General features: G+C 43.6%; 1 protein-coding gene across 6 annotated transcripts in view; it reads left to right on the plus strand.

The window, feature by feature from the left end:
• GSE1 (Gse1 coiled-coil protein) overlaps positions 1-20,984 on the plus strand; it is a 303,643-nt gene that overhangs the window by 206,462 nt on the left and 76,197 nt on the right. Inside the window, exon 1 of one of the 6 annotated variants that reach the window (XM_075282147.1) lies at positions 13,111-13,736. The exons of the other annotated variants lie outside the window; for them this stretch is intronic. Within the exon in view, the coding sequence (XP_075138248.1) occupies positions 13,700-13,736 (37 nt within the window). The 5' untranslated portion in view covers positions 13,111-13,699. Of the gene's footprint in view, positions 1-13,110; positions 13,737-20,984 lie in introns of those variants that run through there. 6 annotated transcript variants of the gene reach the window in all.

Here is a 20,984-nt window from a genome sequence, read left to right on the forward strand (position 1 = left end):
GCTTTCTGGCAGTATATAGAACTGCCTGTGCCCGGACATGGTGAAAGGTCCTCTTTAACTGAGACTGGAAACCGTCAACAAGCCTGTTAGGGGGCGTTCACACTACCGTCGGTGTCCGCTCAAAATCTGTCACGGACACTAGGAGCGGACACTAGATGTGTCCGTGACACCTGTCATTCATCTCAATGGGCATCGGGTGCGTTCTTTTGCACTCCGTGCCCGTCCTTCCCTGTCCGCAAGAGAAGATGTCCGACTTCTCAAGCGGACAGAAGAACCCTGCATGCAGGGTTTTTCTGTCCGCTTGAGAAGTCGGACATCTTCTCTTGCGGACAGGGAAGGACGGGCACGGAGTGCAAAAGAACGCACCCGATGCCCATTCAAGTGAATGACAGGTGTCACGGACACATCTAGTGTCCTCTCCTAGTGTCCGTGACAGATTTTGAGCGGACACTACATGTCGGACACCGACGGTAGTGTGAACGCTCCCTTAGCAGAGTCTTCTAGACATATCATTAGAACTCCTGTAGTGCCGAGGGTGCAGTTAGTTTGACCTGTTTGCATCACCAGGTAATGACCTAATGAGAACATCACCAAAAATTCTTAAAGATAAAAATATTAAATATAATTTGAAATATAAATATATTAAAATGTGTTTAATTTTCCTATTTAATAGCTATGTTTAAAAAAAAAAAAAAATCCTACAAAATGTTGCAATTCCAATTTATGTCACTAATCCAAAAACACTCCTACAGAAGGACCATAGGCCATAGACACAATGGTCTGTAGCAGATCCTAATCACTTGTATGAGAGTTTTCTATACATGCTCTGTGACCTGGGCAGGGGCCATTGTGTAGAGAGGAGAGTAAATTAGCTGTAAAATCCTCTATTGTGACTGGTGGATTCTGTGTCTTATCTACATATAGATGATGGCTGTGATCATCAGTGTACTGATAAGTGAGGTAGCTGCTGCAAAGTCAACTACAGAAACCAGAAAGCATGTTAGGCCGGGTTCACACGGAGTATTCTGGCTCGTCATTTGGTACGTAGACGCCGCAGGAGGATTTGCGGGCCGTGTTTGCTCCCATTGTTTTCAATGGGAGCCGGTACCGTACACGCAGCGCTATTTTGCAGCCGTGATTTTGCGTCTACGTACCAAATGACGAGCCAGAATACTCCATGTGAACCCGGCCTTATATGCCCTAGTGTATAAAGTCCGAACTGAATGATTTTTAGGGACATGATTTATTAAGAGATCTGCACCTGTTGGGACCTTTATAAAGACTGGCGTACAAAAGGCCAGTCTTAATCAATTTACCTCAGTAACTCCACCTACAGCATAGTCATTGTAGCTCTGGCGTATAATGCAGGATTTAACTTGGGAACAGTATGAGATAAGTAATGTACATACACAGTGATTCCACAAGCAGAATAGTGAGCGCAGCTCTGGAGTATAGTACAGGATAAATGGTGTTATGTATTTATACTTTGGCTCATCTTATGCAGATGTGTATATATTTCAGAAATTACTCTCTTGGAAACATGCCTAATATATTTATACGTTCTTCCAAAAATCCCGTTGGTGTTATCGAAGAAATTTTCGATGGTCAGGTGATCATCCAGTTTTGCGTTTCCCAGAATCCTCCAGTGTGCGTCAGGAATGGGATATCTCTGCTCACAGTGCGATATCTTGGAGGCCACTGGTCAGGATGTAGGTTAGATAAAGACTCCTGTGTGGCAATGGGCATCTCTGCTTTCGTCCAGTCAGCATGTGGCATACGGCAGCACAGACTAATGAGCTGTTAGTAGCTGGCTCCTCTGTGAGGAGTTTATCTGGGCCAGCAGAGGACGTGCTCTTTGTTCACTGTGGTCTGCTCTGTGCTCTGTTCCTTTGTCGCTTTTCCTGTTGCGTCCCTGGTCGAGGCTGAGGAGACAAGTGTCATTCCTCACACAGACTGATAACGCCTCTTGCTGCTTTCCCTTCAGCTGAGGTTGGTTATCTGCCTGGAGCAGGGGCTCTTATCATGCCACCGACTTCTGTGGTTGTGGACGTTCACAATCTATGCAAATCCCGAGGGAATGTTGTAGGGCCCGCACTTCCAGAGCCATGAGGCCCGCTGCCAGTCGTCACTGTCACACATACACCGCTCCTCACAGCGCTCATTATTCCTACTGATTGAGAAAATTTCACGTAATGTGGCAGCTACTTTACATTCAGAGGCTGTTAGCGCAAAGCAACAAGGAAGTGCTCCGGAATAAGAAGCATGGAAAGCACAAGCATGCCAATTTCATCTCCTTACTATTTCAAAAGATCTCTGTTTGCTGTCATTGAATTAGAACATTATTGTTTACTCTTCAGGACTATTTTATACTATTGGCAATTAAATCTCCGGACCAAAAGATGTATATATGGCGGTGTCAGGGTGTGGTTCGAGCCAGGCCCCCCTTTTATTGGAGATCTCAGTTATTGGGGATAACACCCTAATAGGCTTAGCACTGCCTTTAAAGGAATCTGTCACCAGAACCCAGCATAGGTTGAGGTGACACCCTAAGGGGCCGTTCACACTTCCTGCGCTTTCTGTCCCAAAGCCCGGGGAAACTGGACAGGGGACGGCTTGCCGGTGGTCAGCTTTAAAAACCCATTCATTTGAATGGGCTTTCAAAGGTATCCGCCGGTGTCTGTATGCAGCCTCTCTGCCTGGAAACCTTTTTTTTTTTTTCTTTTTTTTTTTTTTTTTTCTTTTGCATGGACACAACGTCCTGCATATCTGCATAGTAAAATGTTGTCAATATGGTAATGTCACAATGACTATAAAGCTTAGAACAGCAGCATAGTATGTGTGGTTTATGTGCAGAAATTACAAATGTAATCTGAAATTTATAAATATGTCCATAAATTCAGCAGGAGGTGACATCACTGAGAATGCAGCCTATCCATTCAGTAGATAGAGGGCTGTGACATCACAAAGTATGAGTCTATTCACTCTCTAATGTGCACCGATGACCTCACTGAGTGCAGCTTATCCATTCTCTAGACATCACACTAGTAACTAAAAAATCACCTACCCACTCACTATTGAGGGCCAATGACATCACTTAGAACGCAGCCTATCCATTTACTAAAGAGTAGCACTGACATTACTGAGTATGCAGCCTATATATTCCCTAGAGAATAGCAGTGACATCACTGAGAATGCAGCCTATATATTCCCTAGAGCGCAGCAGTGACTTCACTGAGGATGCAGCCTATATATTCCCTAGAGAGCAACAGTGACATCACTGAGGATGCAGCCTATATATTCCCTAGAGAGCAACAGTGACATCACTGAGGATGCAGCCTATATATTTCCTAGAGAGCAACAGTGACATCACTGAGAATGCAGTCTATATATTCCCTAGAGAGCAGCAGTGACATCACTGAGAATGCAGCCTATCCATTCACTACAGAGCAGTCTGGCGCTGTCTCTAGTTTCAGTGCATTGTCTCTTCCTAGATGCAGATTTGTTGAAGTGTCTTATTTACTCACATGTGACATATTTGTTTAACAAACAGGTGTTGTGGCATTGTTTGCACTGGCTGAGATGATTCTAGCGATCTGTGTTATGTTCATACAGGATGTGGCACATGTTGTTGGATTATGTATATAGATGGACGCAATACACTGAAGATAGCGGTAAATCGGTTCATTATCAATGTATTTGCACCATAGATGTCTTTTGTTTTCTACATGAGAAATTAAAGTAATTCTACAGGTTTCTCCCTCTACTCAAGACCCTTCCCTTTAAATGTAGGTGCAGTCGTTTTCCTGACCATCTTTTTCCCATTGGTGCTTTTGTTGCTTATAATTTATAATCTTTTGTCCTTGCAGCCTGTAAGAGCGTGCATCTCTAGAGAATGATCCCCAAAACCTGTGCCTGTCGGATCCTTGCACTGCTGAGGACAGATCAGCCTCTTAACTGCTCAGTACGTGATTCCGCTGCTCGCCTCTGAGCTTTCATTAAAAATGGAAAATTGCTGCTTGATTCATTAGTGGGAGAAGAGAGGGGAGAGGGAGGCTAATGCGGTCATTACGGGAAGAGGGAATGAGAGCGGTCGGGAGGGTATGCCTGCCTGCCACAGTCAATCAGAACAGGTAGGCGAATCATTACCCAGAGATGGCGGGCAGCAACAGCTGCTGCCATGGGGGAAACCTCAGGTATAAAGGAAAGAAAGGTCAAAGCGTTTCCTGGTGAAGATTGTTACCTGTCCGATTAATACAGCTAATACCCTAGAATCGTTCTGTAATCCTGCTACATTTATGACCATACTCTGCAGCTTTAGGTGTTATAACTGGTTTGGAATCCTCTATTCTTTACACTGCAGGCTGTATACATAGGATAGGAAAGTTCACAATCTCATGACGTGTTAATGTGATTTCTTCTCTTGTTTTATGACTAAACCTAAAAATTTTAGATCATCTTAAATGGCTCATGTTCTATAGTTAGTCCATTGACTGTATCACTTGTTCTTGACTTCCCCTTGCTGCGTAGACGCTGAGCTCTGCTGTGTTTTTGTGGCTGGAAGGAAACATTTGGCAGAGTCCCAGAGTCACCTGCTGTTTATATAACAGGACGATTTGGCAGTGCTGAACAGGTTTTGCTGGACATGGGGCTGTGGTCCTGCTCACCACCAGTTCTAATCTGCTGATAATGGGTTGGCTCCAGGGCTATTTTAACACATAGATTGGTCCAGTGCAAAAGTTACACAAGTGTGGCCCTCCTGTACCACCACTTAGACATACCTGACCCGGACAAATTATAATTCCCCTTAGTAGGCCTTACACAGTATAATGCCTCCTTAGTAGCCCCGTACAATATAATTTGCCTTAGTAAATACATTAAAGGGGCTCTATCACTGGGAAATGTCATTTTTAGATAAGCACATCCTTGCATAGCCTTTAGAAAGGCTATTCCACACCTACCTTTAGTATGTAAATTACCTCAGTAGATTTTGAATAAGTCCATTTTTATTCATATGCTAATGATCTTCGACCGTGCATCGGGAGTGTCTGTGCACTGTCTGCTCTATGTGTATGCACATCATAGACGAGTCATCAGAACAGCAGCCTCTGCTATACATACACATAGAGCAGACTTTCGGTGCACGGTCGAAGCTCATTACATAACAAAAAAATAAAAAGCATACTCCTCTAATCTCGTTCTCAATGCTGCTGTGAATCAGTGCTCATTGACGCCCCTTACCCCAAGAAAAGTAGAAGAGAAAAATGATCAGCATGCTGAGTATTGATCTGCACCGCATATCCCATGCCATGTGCACCGTTTATTTACCAAATGTTTGGTGCTATTTTCTGGCATTATAAGATTCCTTCTTACCTTTCCGCTCAATGAGAAAGCAAAACTTTCTCATTGATAACCTGTAGGGGTCTGAGGTGACTGAGCATGTGATGAGGGTTTTCATGGTGACTTGTGAGCCACTTTTTGGGGTGATGAGGGGAGTTAACCCTTGGTGAAGCTTTTGCCTTCCTCTCACATCTGTTTCTTCCTGGCATTCTTTTTCCAGGCCTCCCTAATTCCCCAGGATTAAATGTACAACCGCGGTAATTAACGGTCAGACCTCCTCTACTGTATCTGATAATGGCAGCCGCTGTAAAAATTAATTTGCAAACATGTCATTATGCAGCAGCCATACAGGCAATAAACCTGCAATTATAGACCGGTCCCGGCCAGAACGCGGAGGCCGAGGGAGGCGCAGCGCCAATCTGTTTACTCTATTGCATGGTGGGAGAGGCTGTGGGAGTACAGCACATATCACATCATGAGGGTTACTTCACTACTTATAGGTGTACTTTTACAGCCATTTACACCTTAAAAAAGCTTTGCAAATGATCTTAACCTTCTGATTTTTGTCTACAGCCTCTCTGACTACCCATGTCTCTCCATGGTTACAGGTTGTGTTCTCCTATACTGTCTGCAGATGATCAAGAACGTATAGACAACAGAGGAGGTAGATCAGGTGTAGTAACCCATGAAAGGAGGATTAGGCTGCACGGGCAGAGTAGCATGACTGCAGGATCAGACTACACAGGGCAGGTTGTAGTCTAACCAAGAAGACACGTCTACCTAGGCCTCTATACACAAGGTGAATAATTTTGACCACTTGTAAATTTACTTTAGGCTGAGACCCCACTTTGTGGAAATACACCTTTTTTTGTTGTTTTCTTTTGAGCTAAAGCCAAGAGTGTCTACAAAGGGAATGAGAAATATATAGGAAGTTCTTACGCTTCTCCCTTCTGCTCAATCCTCTCCTGGCTTTGGCTCAAAAAACAAAACAAATCTGCAACAAAAAAAACTGCGTTTCCGCAATGTGGGGCTTTAGCCTTAATGGCACAAAAGTGATGAGACAGAAGACTTTAAGTGGTGTTTTTTTTTTTTTTTTTGCAGACTACAGGCTGCTACATTACTATAATTTGTGTCCTGTCATCATCCTTAGCACTGCCACCCATTTGTAAGATTGTGATGATTTCTATAATATTTTATGATTTGAGCAGAATATGCACACCATTAATCTGCACCAGAAATGAATAATAAATGTGCCACATTATCATTTCTTTTATTTACACCTTGTTACAAATGGGCATATAATACATTTGCTTAGTAAATATCTCCAGAATTTGATTATGCCCAAAATCATACATTTCCATTAAGTCTGTGTCACAGTCTGTGAAATACAAACCATATGTTAGCTGTATTTGCCAGACTGTACACAGTATGGGGAACCTACAGATATAATGCAGAGCGATACTGCTTCATTGTTAGACTATTGTCCCATACTGACAGCATGATTACATTATTACAGTAATCCCGTGGTGAGGTTGTAAGGCGCAGCATTATAGATGACTCTGTTGATGTATGGTCCGTATTTCATGGACTGAATACGCCGGTGTAAACCAGTCCTTTCTGTATTCACATGTTGTAGCTGTAGTGTGAATATTTGCAAATATAGACCGAGGCTGGATTAGAATTGCACTTTTTTTTGCCTTAATAACTGTGGGTGTTTTTTATTTGCAGTAATGAGTAATACATGTTACTATACATCGCACCTGTATGTTAACAGCAATTAAACTGTAAACCTCTGGTGTACTGGCCATTATCCTACAGGTAAGATGTATAGTAACGTATTATTCTACTACATTTGTACACTGCCTGCAGCTCTTCACTTAGGGTGCATTCAGACTACGTAACGCCGGGCGTGTATGAGAGCCGTACACGCCGGCATTACGGCAGACTGCCGAACACTTCCCATTCACTTCAATGGGAGCGCTCGTAAACGCCGCTGTTACGAGCGCTCCCATTGAAGTGAATGGGAAGTGTTCGGCAGTCTGCCGTAATGCCGGCGTGTACGGCTCTCATACACGCCCGGCGTTACGTAGTCTGAATGCACCCTTAGACTGGATTTGCACAGCACTTTTTTGCTGAAGAGCTACACGCAGTTTTTAATTTGCTATTCGTAGCACGTTACTATTCATGTCACCTCTATGTCAACAGCCAGTACACCAGATGTTTTCAGCTTAAGGCCTCATTCACACGCCCGTGTGCACACTCAGTATGATAGCCATGTTTTTCACGACTAGCACACGGACTCATTCATTTTTATGGCACCATACACATTACCGTGTAATTTCATGCTCCCGTGTATGGGGCCTGTGAGCAAAACTCAGGACAGGTCCCGAAAATGGGGCCATGGAAGCATGGGCAGCACACAGATGATATCAGTGTACTGCCCATGGCATTCAATCACAGCTGGCGACACGCACATGGTCTTGTGTATGCCGCCTAATGCCCATTGTCATACAAGTGAGATGTATAGTAACATGTACTACTCATTACTGCAAGTAAGCACCGCATGCAGTTCTTCAGGAAAAAAAAGGGCTGTGTAAACCCAGCCTTATCAGGACTGAAATCGACATAATGAGAATCATTAGCGATTGCCTTTTCCAGTCATGTTGCTAGCAATTATCATTTTATGCCTTGCCTGCATTTTCACAGTATGGTTTTCTTTTAGTTTTTGTTTTGGGGTGTTGTTTTTTTTTTTTTTTTTTTTTTTTTACATTTTTGGTAAAATAGCTTAATTTTGCTGCAGATTCAGCATAGTTACAGAAAGAAAAATGCATCCGTAGTGAAAAAGCCTAAGGTTCCACCTTGTTTTTTTTTTTTTTTGTTGCAGATTTTTCTGCGTTTTTTTTTAATCCAAAACCAGGAGTGTATTAAGCAGAAGATACGCTAGGTTCACACCTGCGTTCAGGGTCTCCGTTCTGTGGTTTCCGTCTTCTGCATGCCAGAAGACGGAAAGCACAGACCGGGTCCGGCCATGAGCGGCGGTGAGCGTTTTATGTTCTCCGCCGCGAAACCGTTTTTTTTTTAATCCGGACACAGAGTACTGCATTTCCGACTCTGTCCGGATTATAAAACCCGGTTTCGTGGCGGAGAGCATAAAACACTCACCGCCGCTCACGGCCGGACAGCTTTCTCACCCATTCAAATGAATGGGTGAGAGAGAATCCTGCAGGTTTCCGTATCCTGCTCTGTTTTATGCAGGAAACGGAAACCTGCAGTACGGAGAAGAGAACGCAGATGTGAACGAGCCCGTAGCAGTATAGGAGTTTCCTATATAGCTCCTATCCCTTTTGTATCCATTCTTCGATTGGCTCAAAAAAAAAAAAAAAAAAAAAAAACGCAGCAAAATCTGCAACAATAAAACCTGCGTTTGCGCCACTTAGGGCTTCATCCTTAAAAACAAGTTTTGTAGTTACTAGAGTTTCCTTCCTTGAATTCCTCTCCTCCATTATTTTAGTTTTCTTTAGCATTCAGTTACAGTACGATAGGAAAAAAGGGTTAAAATTGCCATCCCGCCTCACAGGAAGCCCCATACGGTATTGCCTAGATGAGGAGGTGGAAAACCAACTGAAGTCAGATGCTGCAGCGAGATAACATGGGCAGGAAATAGTTAATAGTGATAGCTACAAGCAGGGGATGTGGACGGAATTGGCCACACATTGGGTTAATATTTCCTAGCTGCCGTGGTGTTACTGCGTGGTGTGCTGTGATAGGAAGCGGTTAATTTTGCTGTCTCTTCCTCTTGTAAAGCTCATAATCCGGCAGCTGGAAGCCTCTGATATTACTCCATATTACATTGTGCTCCTCGCTAAACCCTCAGCACACACACACGGGGGCGACACATGTTCCTCCTGCCGCCTGAGGTTGTGAGTATTCACCGGGGGTCACCACTCACAGGTATATACGGGGCCAAGTGCCAGTCAAAGCCAAGACGTCTTCTGCTCAACGTCCTTTCTAATGTCAACAATGTCTCGCATGTAGAATAGAAGCGACGTGTTCTGGATAGAAGTCAATATTGACTTACGGAGCTGTGCGTGTCTCAGCTGCGGCGCAGGTCGAGCGGCTGTTCACGGGAAACAATAAGACATGGGCACTGCTAGTGACCCATGCTACAGTGTGAATTATAAAGAGCATATAACCTCAGAAGTAAGGCATGGAATACACAGTATACAGTATGTACAGGTACTTACATCAATGTCCAGAGCATAACAAGATGAATGGCTGATATGTTACATGAGGATATAAATGTCTTTGGAGGGAACAAACTAACCTTTGCCACCAGAATTAAAACCTGAAACATAAACTAAAGCTTTGCGCCTATATTAATAGAGAAATGCAACCCTCTCGCCAGTTCGTAAAATACATCTGAAGTGAATGTAACTTTTGTAACTCCAAATCCTAGACCATGTCTAAACCGGCGAAGGACACTCAATTATTTGTTAAATGAACCAGATTTTTTACTGCTGCGTGACACAAGAAAATCTGCTGCATTTTTCAATACTGTTGACGTTTTTGAAATTGTCTAAAACTTAGCTTTAGTTTATCCCCATCCACAGTATGTTACAAAGTAGTGATCATGGGGGGTGGGGAGGCTTTCTAGACTTCCTCTCAGTCCTCCTTTAGAAGAGCACTACAGTCAGCCTCTCCCCAGCCTGAAATGACTGATAACTGGGATCAATAGATTGTATTCACCTATCCTACGGCCAGCCTGAAATGGGGGCTAAAAGCAGCAGATTACAGTTACGTCTCCTACAGTCAGCCTTTTCCCAGCCTGAAATGACTGATAACCGGGATCAATAGATTGTATTCACCTATCCTACAGCCAGCCTGAAATGGGGACAAAATCCAGCAGATTACAGTTACCTCTCTTACAGTCAGCCTCTGCCCAGCCTGAAATGACTGACTAATTGGGAACAATAGATTGTATTCACCTGTCCTACAGTCAGACAGGAAAGAGTTCTTTAGTGCTGGAATGTTTAGCTCACAGAGGATTGAATAGACCATGGATATTACTTTTAGTAAAGGTCCACTGACCAGGCTCGAGCATGAGGTGAACGTCAATAATAGTAGCTGAACATATGAAACATACCTCTAACCCGGTCCAGTCCTGTCTATGTCCCCTGTGACCGATACAGTGAAGTGAAATCTTCTGTATAACAAAGCGATAAAGCCTCCTTAGTGCCTCCACACTGTATAATGCCCCCTTAGTATACCTATTCCATTATAATGTCCCCCATACAGTGTAATGCCCTATTGATGTCCTCACATGGTTTAATGTCCCATTAAAAGGCCCCACACAGTATAACAACTCTTTAGTCCTTCCCACACAGTATATTGCGCCCCCCCGTCAACATCACTGAGTAATAGCCATTTAGTGGCCTCCATATAGTATAATGTCCTGTTGGTGCCCTCACACAGTATAATGCCCCTTCAAACCCTTATAGTATCATGCCCCCTTTGTGCCCCCCTCATAGTGTAAAGCCGCTGACACAGTATGGTGGTCGAGCCCGGAGGAGACTCTCTACCTGATCTCCCAACCGCTGTCCCTTTGACACTGATATATTACGGTAGTGGGAGCGGGGATCAGCAGTTGCCCCTGCTGCCTATTTAGATGCATAGCCATACTTAGACTACTTCTGTTCAGGCAGCTGGGACGAATGCCGATCCCTGCTGCTGTAGTCGCAGTACATAAGTGGGACAGCGGCTGAGAGATCAGCTTTACTCCCAGCCAGTTTGTGTCATTATGCAGCAGCAAAGAGGCATGGGTCTAGACAGCTGGTGACCAGGACTATGGCCAACCAGCTGAGTGACCCTGGACTACACTAATACCTTGTAACAACCCGGGTCTGGATGTTTCACTGCCAGAAAGTAGAGATCTTGATAATGGTGAAGAATTGATGCACAAAAGGAGGAATTTATCATGTGTAGGAAGTTATCAAAATGTCACACACTGATCAATTTGTCATATCACGCATGCCACTGTGTTTTTAAGACTGGGTTTATTTTAATAGTATTTATAATTTTAATATTATTTGAGTAGGTTAGTAGCCAAAGAAATGGGCAGATACAGATCTGTTTTTTGGACCATTAATGGCTTTGCAAATGGATGGTCATTGTTTGCCATTTGTGACAGACCCCATAGACTATAATGGGGTCCGTGTGCTTGCCGCCAGATCTCCGCCGGGATCATGCAGACAGGAAAGTAGTTCAGTCTACTTTCCTGTCTGCATGATTCATGCAGGCAGCTCGTGGCAAGCACATGGACCCCATTATAATCTATGGGTCCGTGTGCTTTTACTGCTCAGTACTTGCAGTTGTGTTCAGTATTCCGTTCGGGGGTCCCCATGCGGACTTCCCCGGACGGAATACCAACGCAGATGTGAACAAAGGGTAAGTCTGCATTTTACCTGTATGCTAATGGAATAGTAGAAATGTTCTACTCATAGCTGCAAGCCCCAGTGAGGTAAGCAAGACTTCATCTCTCTCCCCCCCCCCCCCATAGACTTATATGAGGGAAGGTAAAAATGCAAAACACAGCAGAAAAACTGTTAAAAACACAAGGATTTTTTTCTGAGTCTTTCTCCATTGGGTGTGTGTTTTTTTGTTTTTTTTAAAGCAGTGTTAGTTCTAGCTTTGTTTGGCTGCATGTGTCCTTAGCCCTAAACAAAAACTGTGTTTCATAAATGTAGCGGGCACCTCTCTGCTTTGTTGCCCCATTCATACTGCCAAAACCTAAAACTGATGAATCTTCCAAATATAAGGGGGTAAAAAAACAAAGCAAATTGATAATAACAATATTGCAGAGTAAAATAACACAGACTGCACTAAAAAGTTTTGCAAGTCCAGTGATAAATCCCCCCCCCCCCCCCCCAAGTCCAATATACAGTGATCCATAGATGACTGGAGAAGCTTTCTGCACATTTATCTTCTTAGACCAGGCTCACATCTGCGTTGAAGTCTCTGTAGGAGACTCTGCTGCAAATTCCATCTAAAATAGGCTGGTTTTATACTGAAATTCTATGGGGCATTCTAATCTATGAGATCGCAAGTGTCCACAGGTAACCACTTTTTTTTTACCAAATGGGCTCTCTGTCCTTCGGGCCCCAAACAGCAGAAAGACGAATGCTAGTGTCATTCTAGCAGAAGGATTTGTGAACAGTCACATGACAATTTGTGCATACTGATGGTGAATAAAGAAGAATAGAAAATCTGGTTGATACATTGTAAACCTTTCACTTTTAATACCATAAATGTCATAATGATTGTGTTGGATGAATGTTATTTGGAAACACCGCCTAAATACACAACCAGTGCGCCTTCCTATTCCCCCCCTCTATCCTTTGATAAGTGGGAGCAGTTAATAACTTTGAGTAGATAATATGTATTCAGTTTAATTCACAAATTCTCACTTCCTTTGATACAGTTTTTGGCATCATAGAACCAACAATTTTCATTCTCAATATGTGTTTGCAGTCACCTCTACGCCCCACTATTTGCCAGTCTAGATTGCGGGGTGCTGACTCCCTGTTTTTTATTCACACGGACCTCCCGCCAGAACACTAAGCTGCCAATAATGATTATTGCATGGAAATTGATGTGGGTGGTGGTGGGGGGCACTCTCTCCCCCTCCCTCCTCCTCCTCCTCTGCTCTTATTCCAACCCTCTATTATTGTAGCCTGGGGGGAGCTGATGTCTTCTCTCTTTCTTCCCCTATCTTCCTTCATTCAGTGACCAGGCTTGGAGAGAAGGGATCGCTATCCTGTTCCGCTGTGAAAGCTGCAGCTTCTCCCCAGGATTGCGGTGTCACAATTATTCTGTAGATATTTTCTTGTTTCTTACCATTTTATTATCTACCACCACCCCCAATCCCAGAAGGCAAAGAAAGGAAAAACAATAGATGCATTCTCCCTGGCAACAAGACGCCTCTGAGTGTCGCCACCTCCTGATCCTGAGCCCTGGCTCATCCTGAGCTCCCTGCCCCAGCAGTGACTTGCACTGACCCTCGCCCTTGACATTGAAATGACTGAATGAAGAGCCAGGGGCTGCTGGGCTGTCTGGGAGGAAGATTACTGATTCTTCAGAGAGCAGCTCAGCACTCCCTCTGTCCCTCCCCACGATTTTCTTCCTCTCTCTGTCTCTCGCTCTTTTTTTTCATGTAATTATTTGCATTTCTGGGCTGGGAAGCTGCAAACACGGAAGAAGAGCTGCTGTAGTGAGGAGTGAGCCCCAGCCTGTCCATGTGAAGCCTCCGCACATGATGGGACACTAATTTATTATTTTAGGCATTTCTGAAACTTCAGTGTTAATCATGTTTGGATTAAAACCTCCGCTCTACTACTTGCCAGGTAAGGACTCTTTCCGTACTGCCATGTTCTCCCACCTCCTGTAGTGCTTGGCACAGTTGTTGGTACTCTCTGGGGTCATGCAGTGTGTACTCCAGTTGGAGTGTCAGCCCTGAAGCTTCCTGGCATTAGTGCTGTAATAATATAAAGCTGTTAGATGATGATCTGCCTTCTGTAGTGTATGACACTGTAGCCCACTCTGGGTATAGTAAGGGGTTACACTGCTTGCCCCAGCCATCCACCCTGTTGCCTGACATCATTGCTGTGACACATAGGTGGAGGTGATGGTCCGCCAACTCCTATAGTACACAGCACAGTTGTTGGGCGCTCTCCGGGGTTAGTAGAGTTATGCAGCCCTTAGTTCAGCTACAGTGTCATCTCCTGGTTCTTCCTGTCGTCATTGTGTAATAATATGTGTATGTGGGTGTAATAACCTATCTGTCTCATGTAAATCGTGGGTATTGTGTTTGACATTCTGTGGAATTGGTAGGGTTCACAATGTTTTGTCCAGCTAAAATAGTGTTTCCTGGCATTTTTCAGTTAAGGGGGTAATGATCCCCTACCCTTATTCAGCGCATAGTAAAGGCAGCTGATACTAAATCCAACTAGAGTGCTATCCTTACTGTTTCCTGGCATCAGTAGTGTAATACTTCAGTGTAGGGTCTGATCCCCCTCCTCCTGTAGTGCCATGGCACCCTTGTCTGAGACTCTTTTGGGTCTAGCAGAAGAGATTCGCTTCTTCTGTATTGTAGGACAGAGGCAGGCAATTCTTGCTCCCAGGGTTGCATGCCCTCGCTTTGTCTGCTGCTAAGTGTGGATCCTTGTTTTATTTAGGGGCACTTAGTGAAGCTCCGGTGAATTGGCGAGTTGCAGTGGTGTGATGTTACGTCCATGTTTTCACGACTGAGTGCCCTCCGCCGGTGGATCCGGCTGCCTCTGTGGATAGGGGAGTCTGCCTCCTGTTTTATTTATTCACATTTGCCTTCTGCTTTAATGCACTGAGAAGTTGCCAATCCTGCCAGGGAGGTTTGTGACATGTGCTTAACCCCTTGGCAGCGCTGTTGACACATTTACTGCTGTGGCTTGGGGTCGCTTGTTAACAGGCTACAGGGACTGACCTCCTCCGCCTTAACCCTCTCACTACTCTTCAGCTACTGAAAAGCGCATTCTTCTCTGCAGGCAGCAGGCTGCATGTATTCCTGTGCCATATGACAGCTACATCTGGTGTAATAATAATCCAAAATGTGTGTTCAGTTAAAACCGCATGACAGCTCCCCAATCTCTTCTTGGGGTACATATAGATTCTATTACTTATTGGTGATAACAGGGGTGTCTGAGGTGCACAGGACTAGCTGAAGCATCCCAGTTCAGTTTGTGGCGAGGTTGTGTCATTGAAGGAGTGTTTAGGGTGAGGAGGACTTGCTAGATACCTCTTGTTGTTACTTGTAAGACAACGGTGATTCATGAGAAATGTCTACTGTATGTGGGTTCTATGAGGCTGGTCCTTTCTGGGGTCACTACTAATGCAAGAATTGCAGTGTCTCCACAGGAACAATATTAAAGTGTCAGCTCTGTGGGTCAGTGCTATCTCCTTTTGGCAGCTCACTGGTCAGTGAATAGAGAATTGAAGCTGATCATACATTGTATGTGTCAACTCCTCTGTCTTCAGATAACATTTTCAGTTTTGTGTTTGGTGGTTTTGTGGCCTGCATGCACTCTTCATCTATTAAGGGCTGCTTATTCCGGAAATGTCTGTTACACACAGACATGGTGGTTTGCTCTAGATCATTACACCCCTTCCTTGTTGGCTTGCGTGCAACAAGACAAAATCTGCAGATTCATAAATGTGAAGGTTACACATTATCCTGGGCATTTTGTGATATGGACATGCCCCGCTACTATAATATATAGACCTTGTTGGATCGCTTGCTTGCGTTATAATTTCATTGCCGATTTCTTTGCTGAAGTTCACATTTAGGAGTTTGTCCTCAGGGAATCTGATAAAAGTTTGCGACAGTGCGGTGTCACTCAGGGACTGTGGCACTGAGATGACTTCTTGCAAGTTTATGATGTGATTTCTTATTCCGCTTACTGGAGGTTGGTAATTCTTAATTTAGTCCCTTGTTACCTGATGGCCGCATCTTTTATCAGATATAAATGTAAAGGGAGGCATATTCTTTTTTTCTACAAAACATGATTTATCAGATATTGTGTGCAGATTATAGTCAGGTAGTAATCCTAATGTGTATATCTCATAATGTACACGGCATTACCTTGAGTAACTCTTCATAAACTGTACCGTGTGAATGTCACTAGCTATAGGCGCCAAACTTAAACACAAGGGTTAAAGTTTGTTTCTTGCACATTTGTGTAGGGAAACTCCTCCAAATATTTGATAGATGATAGGAAGTCACACTGTTCCTTCTCCATTAAAGCCAGATACAGTCTCAATACTGCTAACACTAAGTTAAAGGGGAAATGAACTAAACTTGATGTTTAACGTTATTTGGAATTGCACCCTATACAGTACACAGTAAACATTTGAGGATTAAAAAAGAATGGATTTGCAGGCTCATACAGTCTACAATGCAGGGTCTGTAGCTAGGTTTGTATAATATACAATGTATGGCATAGTATAAGATTGCACAGTGTACAATTCAGGGTTATGGTGCACTGCACAGTCTACTATGCGGGATCATAGTGATTGTATAGTCTACCATACAGGGACATGATGTAAGACTGCACAGTCTACAAGGCAGGGTCATCGTATAGTTTTGCACAGTCTATAAGGCAAGGTTATGGTGTTGGACCTTTTAGTATTTGTTGACTAAATTATTACAGACAATCTGTAGGTTATTTCCTGCTCGGTATATATCTTTTCGCATGTGGTGTTATGGTTGAGATCGCTGTAGGAGTCATGAACTTGTGCTATTTCATCCTGTTTTATCTCCTGGTTTGGATCATTGTTATCTCTTTGTACAAGTTCTCTGCATTTACTGTCCCAACTCTCAAGATTGTGGGTTCTGCCTTTTCTTGCGCTTTCCACTACCTAAAATGGAAATGGTTGTGTGAGAATCTCCCTCTGAATACAGTGTTGTCCTGTAATTCAGAAGCCACAGGATGAAAGTTATGGACGGACTATAGAGGGTTAGAGCAGGATATCTCAGCAGCTTGAAAATGTGAAATATCCCCTGTTGTGAAAGAGAGTCACATTTCTAAGCCTGCGGGGCCACTATAAGCCCCTCCCACACTATAGACGCCCTTCCTCTGCGCATGGCGTAGGATAACCACAGGTCCGTACTGAGCGCTCATGTCTAGGAGGGATACTTCATACTGTATATTTGCTCCTATTTTCTCTGCTAATTGAATCAGGCTGGTCCGAATTAACCAATTTATGTCAGAGATGTTTTGAACGTCCGTCAGTTAATTCAACTCAGATTATGTCAATTGGAAAACTGGAGCAGAGCGAGCAGCGGGTGATGGAGGACGCGTGTCTATATAGTCTGCTGTGTGCCATAAACTCCTTGCCCTAGCACTTTAATGTTTTATACAGATCTTCTTGTCCTAGGCTGCATGGCAGACCATGACAGCAGACAGTATATCTAGAGTTTCGCCTTAGGTCATGGGATGGGTTAATGGAGTTATCACGGTCTTGGAGGAAGGAGGTTTTCTTGTTTGTGTCTCTTTTCCACCCATTCCCTGATTTGGGGATTTCATCTCTCCCTACCGGAACATTAGCCAAAACTCCTGCACTAAAGCAAAAATTCTACCATGTGTTTTGTTATATGGTAGAAATAGTTCTCGAATGTTGAGGAACATCATGTTAAAAATGCAAAACACTATGATATTCACTGACTTTTGTGGCAGCAAAAACAAAATTGTCCCACATTAAACGGAAACTATTATTGCCTCTCTACCAACAACCTTGACTGTCTAGTAAATTTCGCTAGAACATGAGAGACTGATGAAGCTTCCAGGATGAACAATGAATCAGATAGGTTACAGGTTGGATCCTTAGACAGCAGAAGTTATGGACTGTCTGAACGACCTTCTAGGGCTTCTTTAGTTCATGGTGGAGTGTCCCAAATTCAGAGCCAAATGTCTGGGCCAGAGTTGTGAATAACAGCCAATTGTGCAATGGGGGTCTCCACTGGGTTATCACCAGGGGACTATCTAATAATAATGGGTTGTCAACATCTTTAAATATAGAAGGAGAATGCAGGGGGCCCTTCTGAAGTCAACATCGTGTATATAGATTTGGTTTTTGCCAAGCAGAATATAGCACTATGTGAAATGTATTTGTTCTCATTACTGGTGCAGGTGTCACGCCCTCATTTTATAGATAGTGGCAGTGGTTACGGCTTTGTGCGCTGCCCCACCTCTCCCACTGAGATGGTTGTTACAAATGAGTAGGTGTTTGCTGAGTGATGTTCAGACAGAGCAGCCAGGAAAACTGTGTGTGTGTGTGTGTGTGTATGTATGTGTGTGTGCGTGTGTATGTGTGTGTGCGTGTGTCTGCGTGCTCAGCCAGCCAAGAAAACAGGGTCACTCCTGTTCTCTACGGTTAATACCCCACAATCTCTAATGTTTACCTACAGAGCTATCTTGTAGATCAGAGGTAGGGAACCTTTGGCTCTCCAGCTGCTGTGAAACTACAACTCCCAGCATGCTCCATTCACTTCCATGGGAGTTCCCAGAACAGCAGAACCAGTATGCCTGCTGGGAGTTGTAGTTTTAGTTTGTAGCTGGAGAGCCGTACGTTCCCTACCCCTGTTGTAGATCCTTAGATGTGACCAGAAGAAACGCCCGTCAGAGTCAGTTCCTGATCCCGTGTTACTGGACATGTAGTCATGTTATTGAGTCCAGAATCAAGGTGTGATTTACCTCCAGTAGGCTTAGTAACTCTCCTGTACGCTGACAAGACCCTTCTTATGTCTTGAATCTCCACCTTTGGATACATGGTATATCTCTTATAATTATTTCAGTACCTCACAAATTGTGAGTTATCTAGATTGTATGGGGTGTTATATTCTGCTTGTGTTGGAGCAAAACATTGTGCATATTGTGGTTGTTCAGGGTTTTTTAGTACTTACAGCTGCAATAGCAGAGGCCTATAGCAAATTCTTCTGAAATGATCATACTACAAGGAAGGTAGGTTACACTCCCATTACCTTGAACTGCAGATCGCCACATAGAGAACAGCAACTGGCAATAGGCCCTTCATTGGCTTAGACTTTTCTTTTGACAGTAGATTTAGATTTTATTTATGCCTTCAGATTATTCTAGTTTTTTTAGAGTAATACATAGATTTCCCTTTTTTGGTACCATTAAATGTCTTCAATCTAGGGGTTGTATTGACCACATGGTATGTAGTTATTGTCCCGATCACCATTGACAACAACCATCTGCAGTGAAAAATATTCTTCCGGCTGATACATTTTCCAAGTGATGAATCAGATTGTAATCATTTGGAAACAATCCGCCTCTTACCACGACCACGCTGATCATAAACGCTTATCGTCCCCATTATTTATCTTGTATTCGGGTGAGGACGAGCTGTCCTTAATGATGAGAGGTAAAAGCCTCCAGACATATAACCCGACCTCATCCTACTCATCTGTTACTTTATATATTTGCCATAAAACTCATCACCTTCAGCCGAAGTAAAAAAAAGATGTAGACGTCAAGGCAAAGTTCAACTTTGGAGTTGCCCTCAAGGAGTTAACACAGTTTTTCCATCATCTCCTCACTTTGCCATCAGCTGGGTGATTATGGGTATTATTTAATAGCGACGCGTTATCAGTAGCTGTGAGATCGTGCTGCGTACAAGCTCTCAGCCACCCAGGGACAAAAAAAATTGCGCAGCAGCCTTTAGAAACGCCACCTCCCAGGCAGGCCTCTCGGGATAGCTTTTTACAGCTACCTGGGGCCGTTTTCAAAGGAGTGAGGCTGTTTCTTGAAAGGCTCGAAAAGAGCAAAGGGAGGCAGTAATGAGAGGCTGTGATCTGCTGTGTATCAAAGTGCCATGTTTTTTTCCTCAAGTCTTTTTTCCTCACCGACTCCCCAAGGTCTGATCTCCCCCCTTTCAATAGTCAGAATGGATAGCCCGCTGCTTAGATTGCATCTCATTCTCTATCATTTTGTGTCATTTAGACAGCCGGATCAGTGCAGGGGAGGGAGGCAGAGACGCGTCTTGTTTGTGCTTCTTCTGATGTGTTATTTAAAGGATCTCAGCCTAGTTGGGGACCTGTGAAAAAAAGCGGGTGGGTAATAGTCGCCCACGTGGGCCCCCTTTACCCTGTCCTATATTCCTCTGACACTGCTCTACATAAATATTTCGTCCTGCCATATCTCAGGACACATTTGCTGCCTTCGCTACCTAAGAGGTTCTTTCCTTTTCTCTTAACCTTTGCTGTCATTCTCTGGCACCATTAGGCCTAAGCTACACTGATCATTTTTCCCCTAAGTGTTATTTAAAAAGACATGTTAAAAATCACTCTCCGGGTAGGACGTTGGACAAGCACAATCTTGTTAGTATGCACAGACATACTGGTGGTGACAGTGACACAATCGCACTCCTAAATATCAACCATGGAATATGGCTCATAAAGTGCAATAAAACTGTAAAAAGAAAAGACACCAAAGCGCTCAAAGTCAGATCATTCTTTAATGTGTCACATTGCAGTTGTCAGGACGTGGGGGAATAATGGTGGCCAGATACTTAATAACTATGGTGGGCGGATGTTATATAAGAACGCTCTTATAATTGTGCCAGCGAATATAGACTGATATAGGATTCCTGTTACCTATGCGGCTGCAAACAGCCAGTCACAGATCTATGAATGTTTCAGCTGCTCTCCGTTGCTTGGATTTTGGGAAAGGATCCATGAAGAAGCAGAAAAAGACAAGATTTTTTTCTTAGTTATTGAAGAAGTAGCAGATTTGTATTATGCGGGCCGCCTTGGCAGCTGCGAGAGGAGTATACGAAGTAATAACACAAATATTTGCTTCGTGTATCGCAGTAATGTGGTAAAGGTTCCTGGTCTTGTGGATACAATGTCACCTGGAGACATCGCAGAGAGATTTCTGCGCGGCTTTCAGCTTGTTACAGGGACAGGTCACTGTTTATCGGATCCTAACGTTTGCATTTCAGGTTCCCTGATTATATGACCCTTCATACATTCTCCATATTTTCTTTCCTTCATCTTTATAAGATTACTCTATGGCCAAGAGAAAGCCTGTATGTCTTTT

Source organism: Leptodactylus fuscus, chromosome 7 (genome assembly GCF_031893055.1).
Source record: "Leptodactylus fuscus isolate aLepFus1 chromosome 7, aLepFus1.hap2, whole genome shotgun sequence".
Classification (NCBI taxonomy): domain Eukaryota; kingdom Metazoa; phylum Chordata; class Amphibia; order Anura; family Leptodactylidae; genus Leptodactylus; species Leptodactylus fuscus.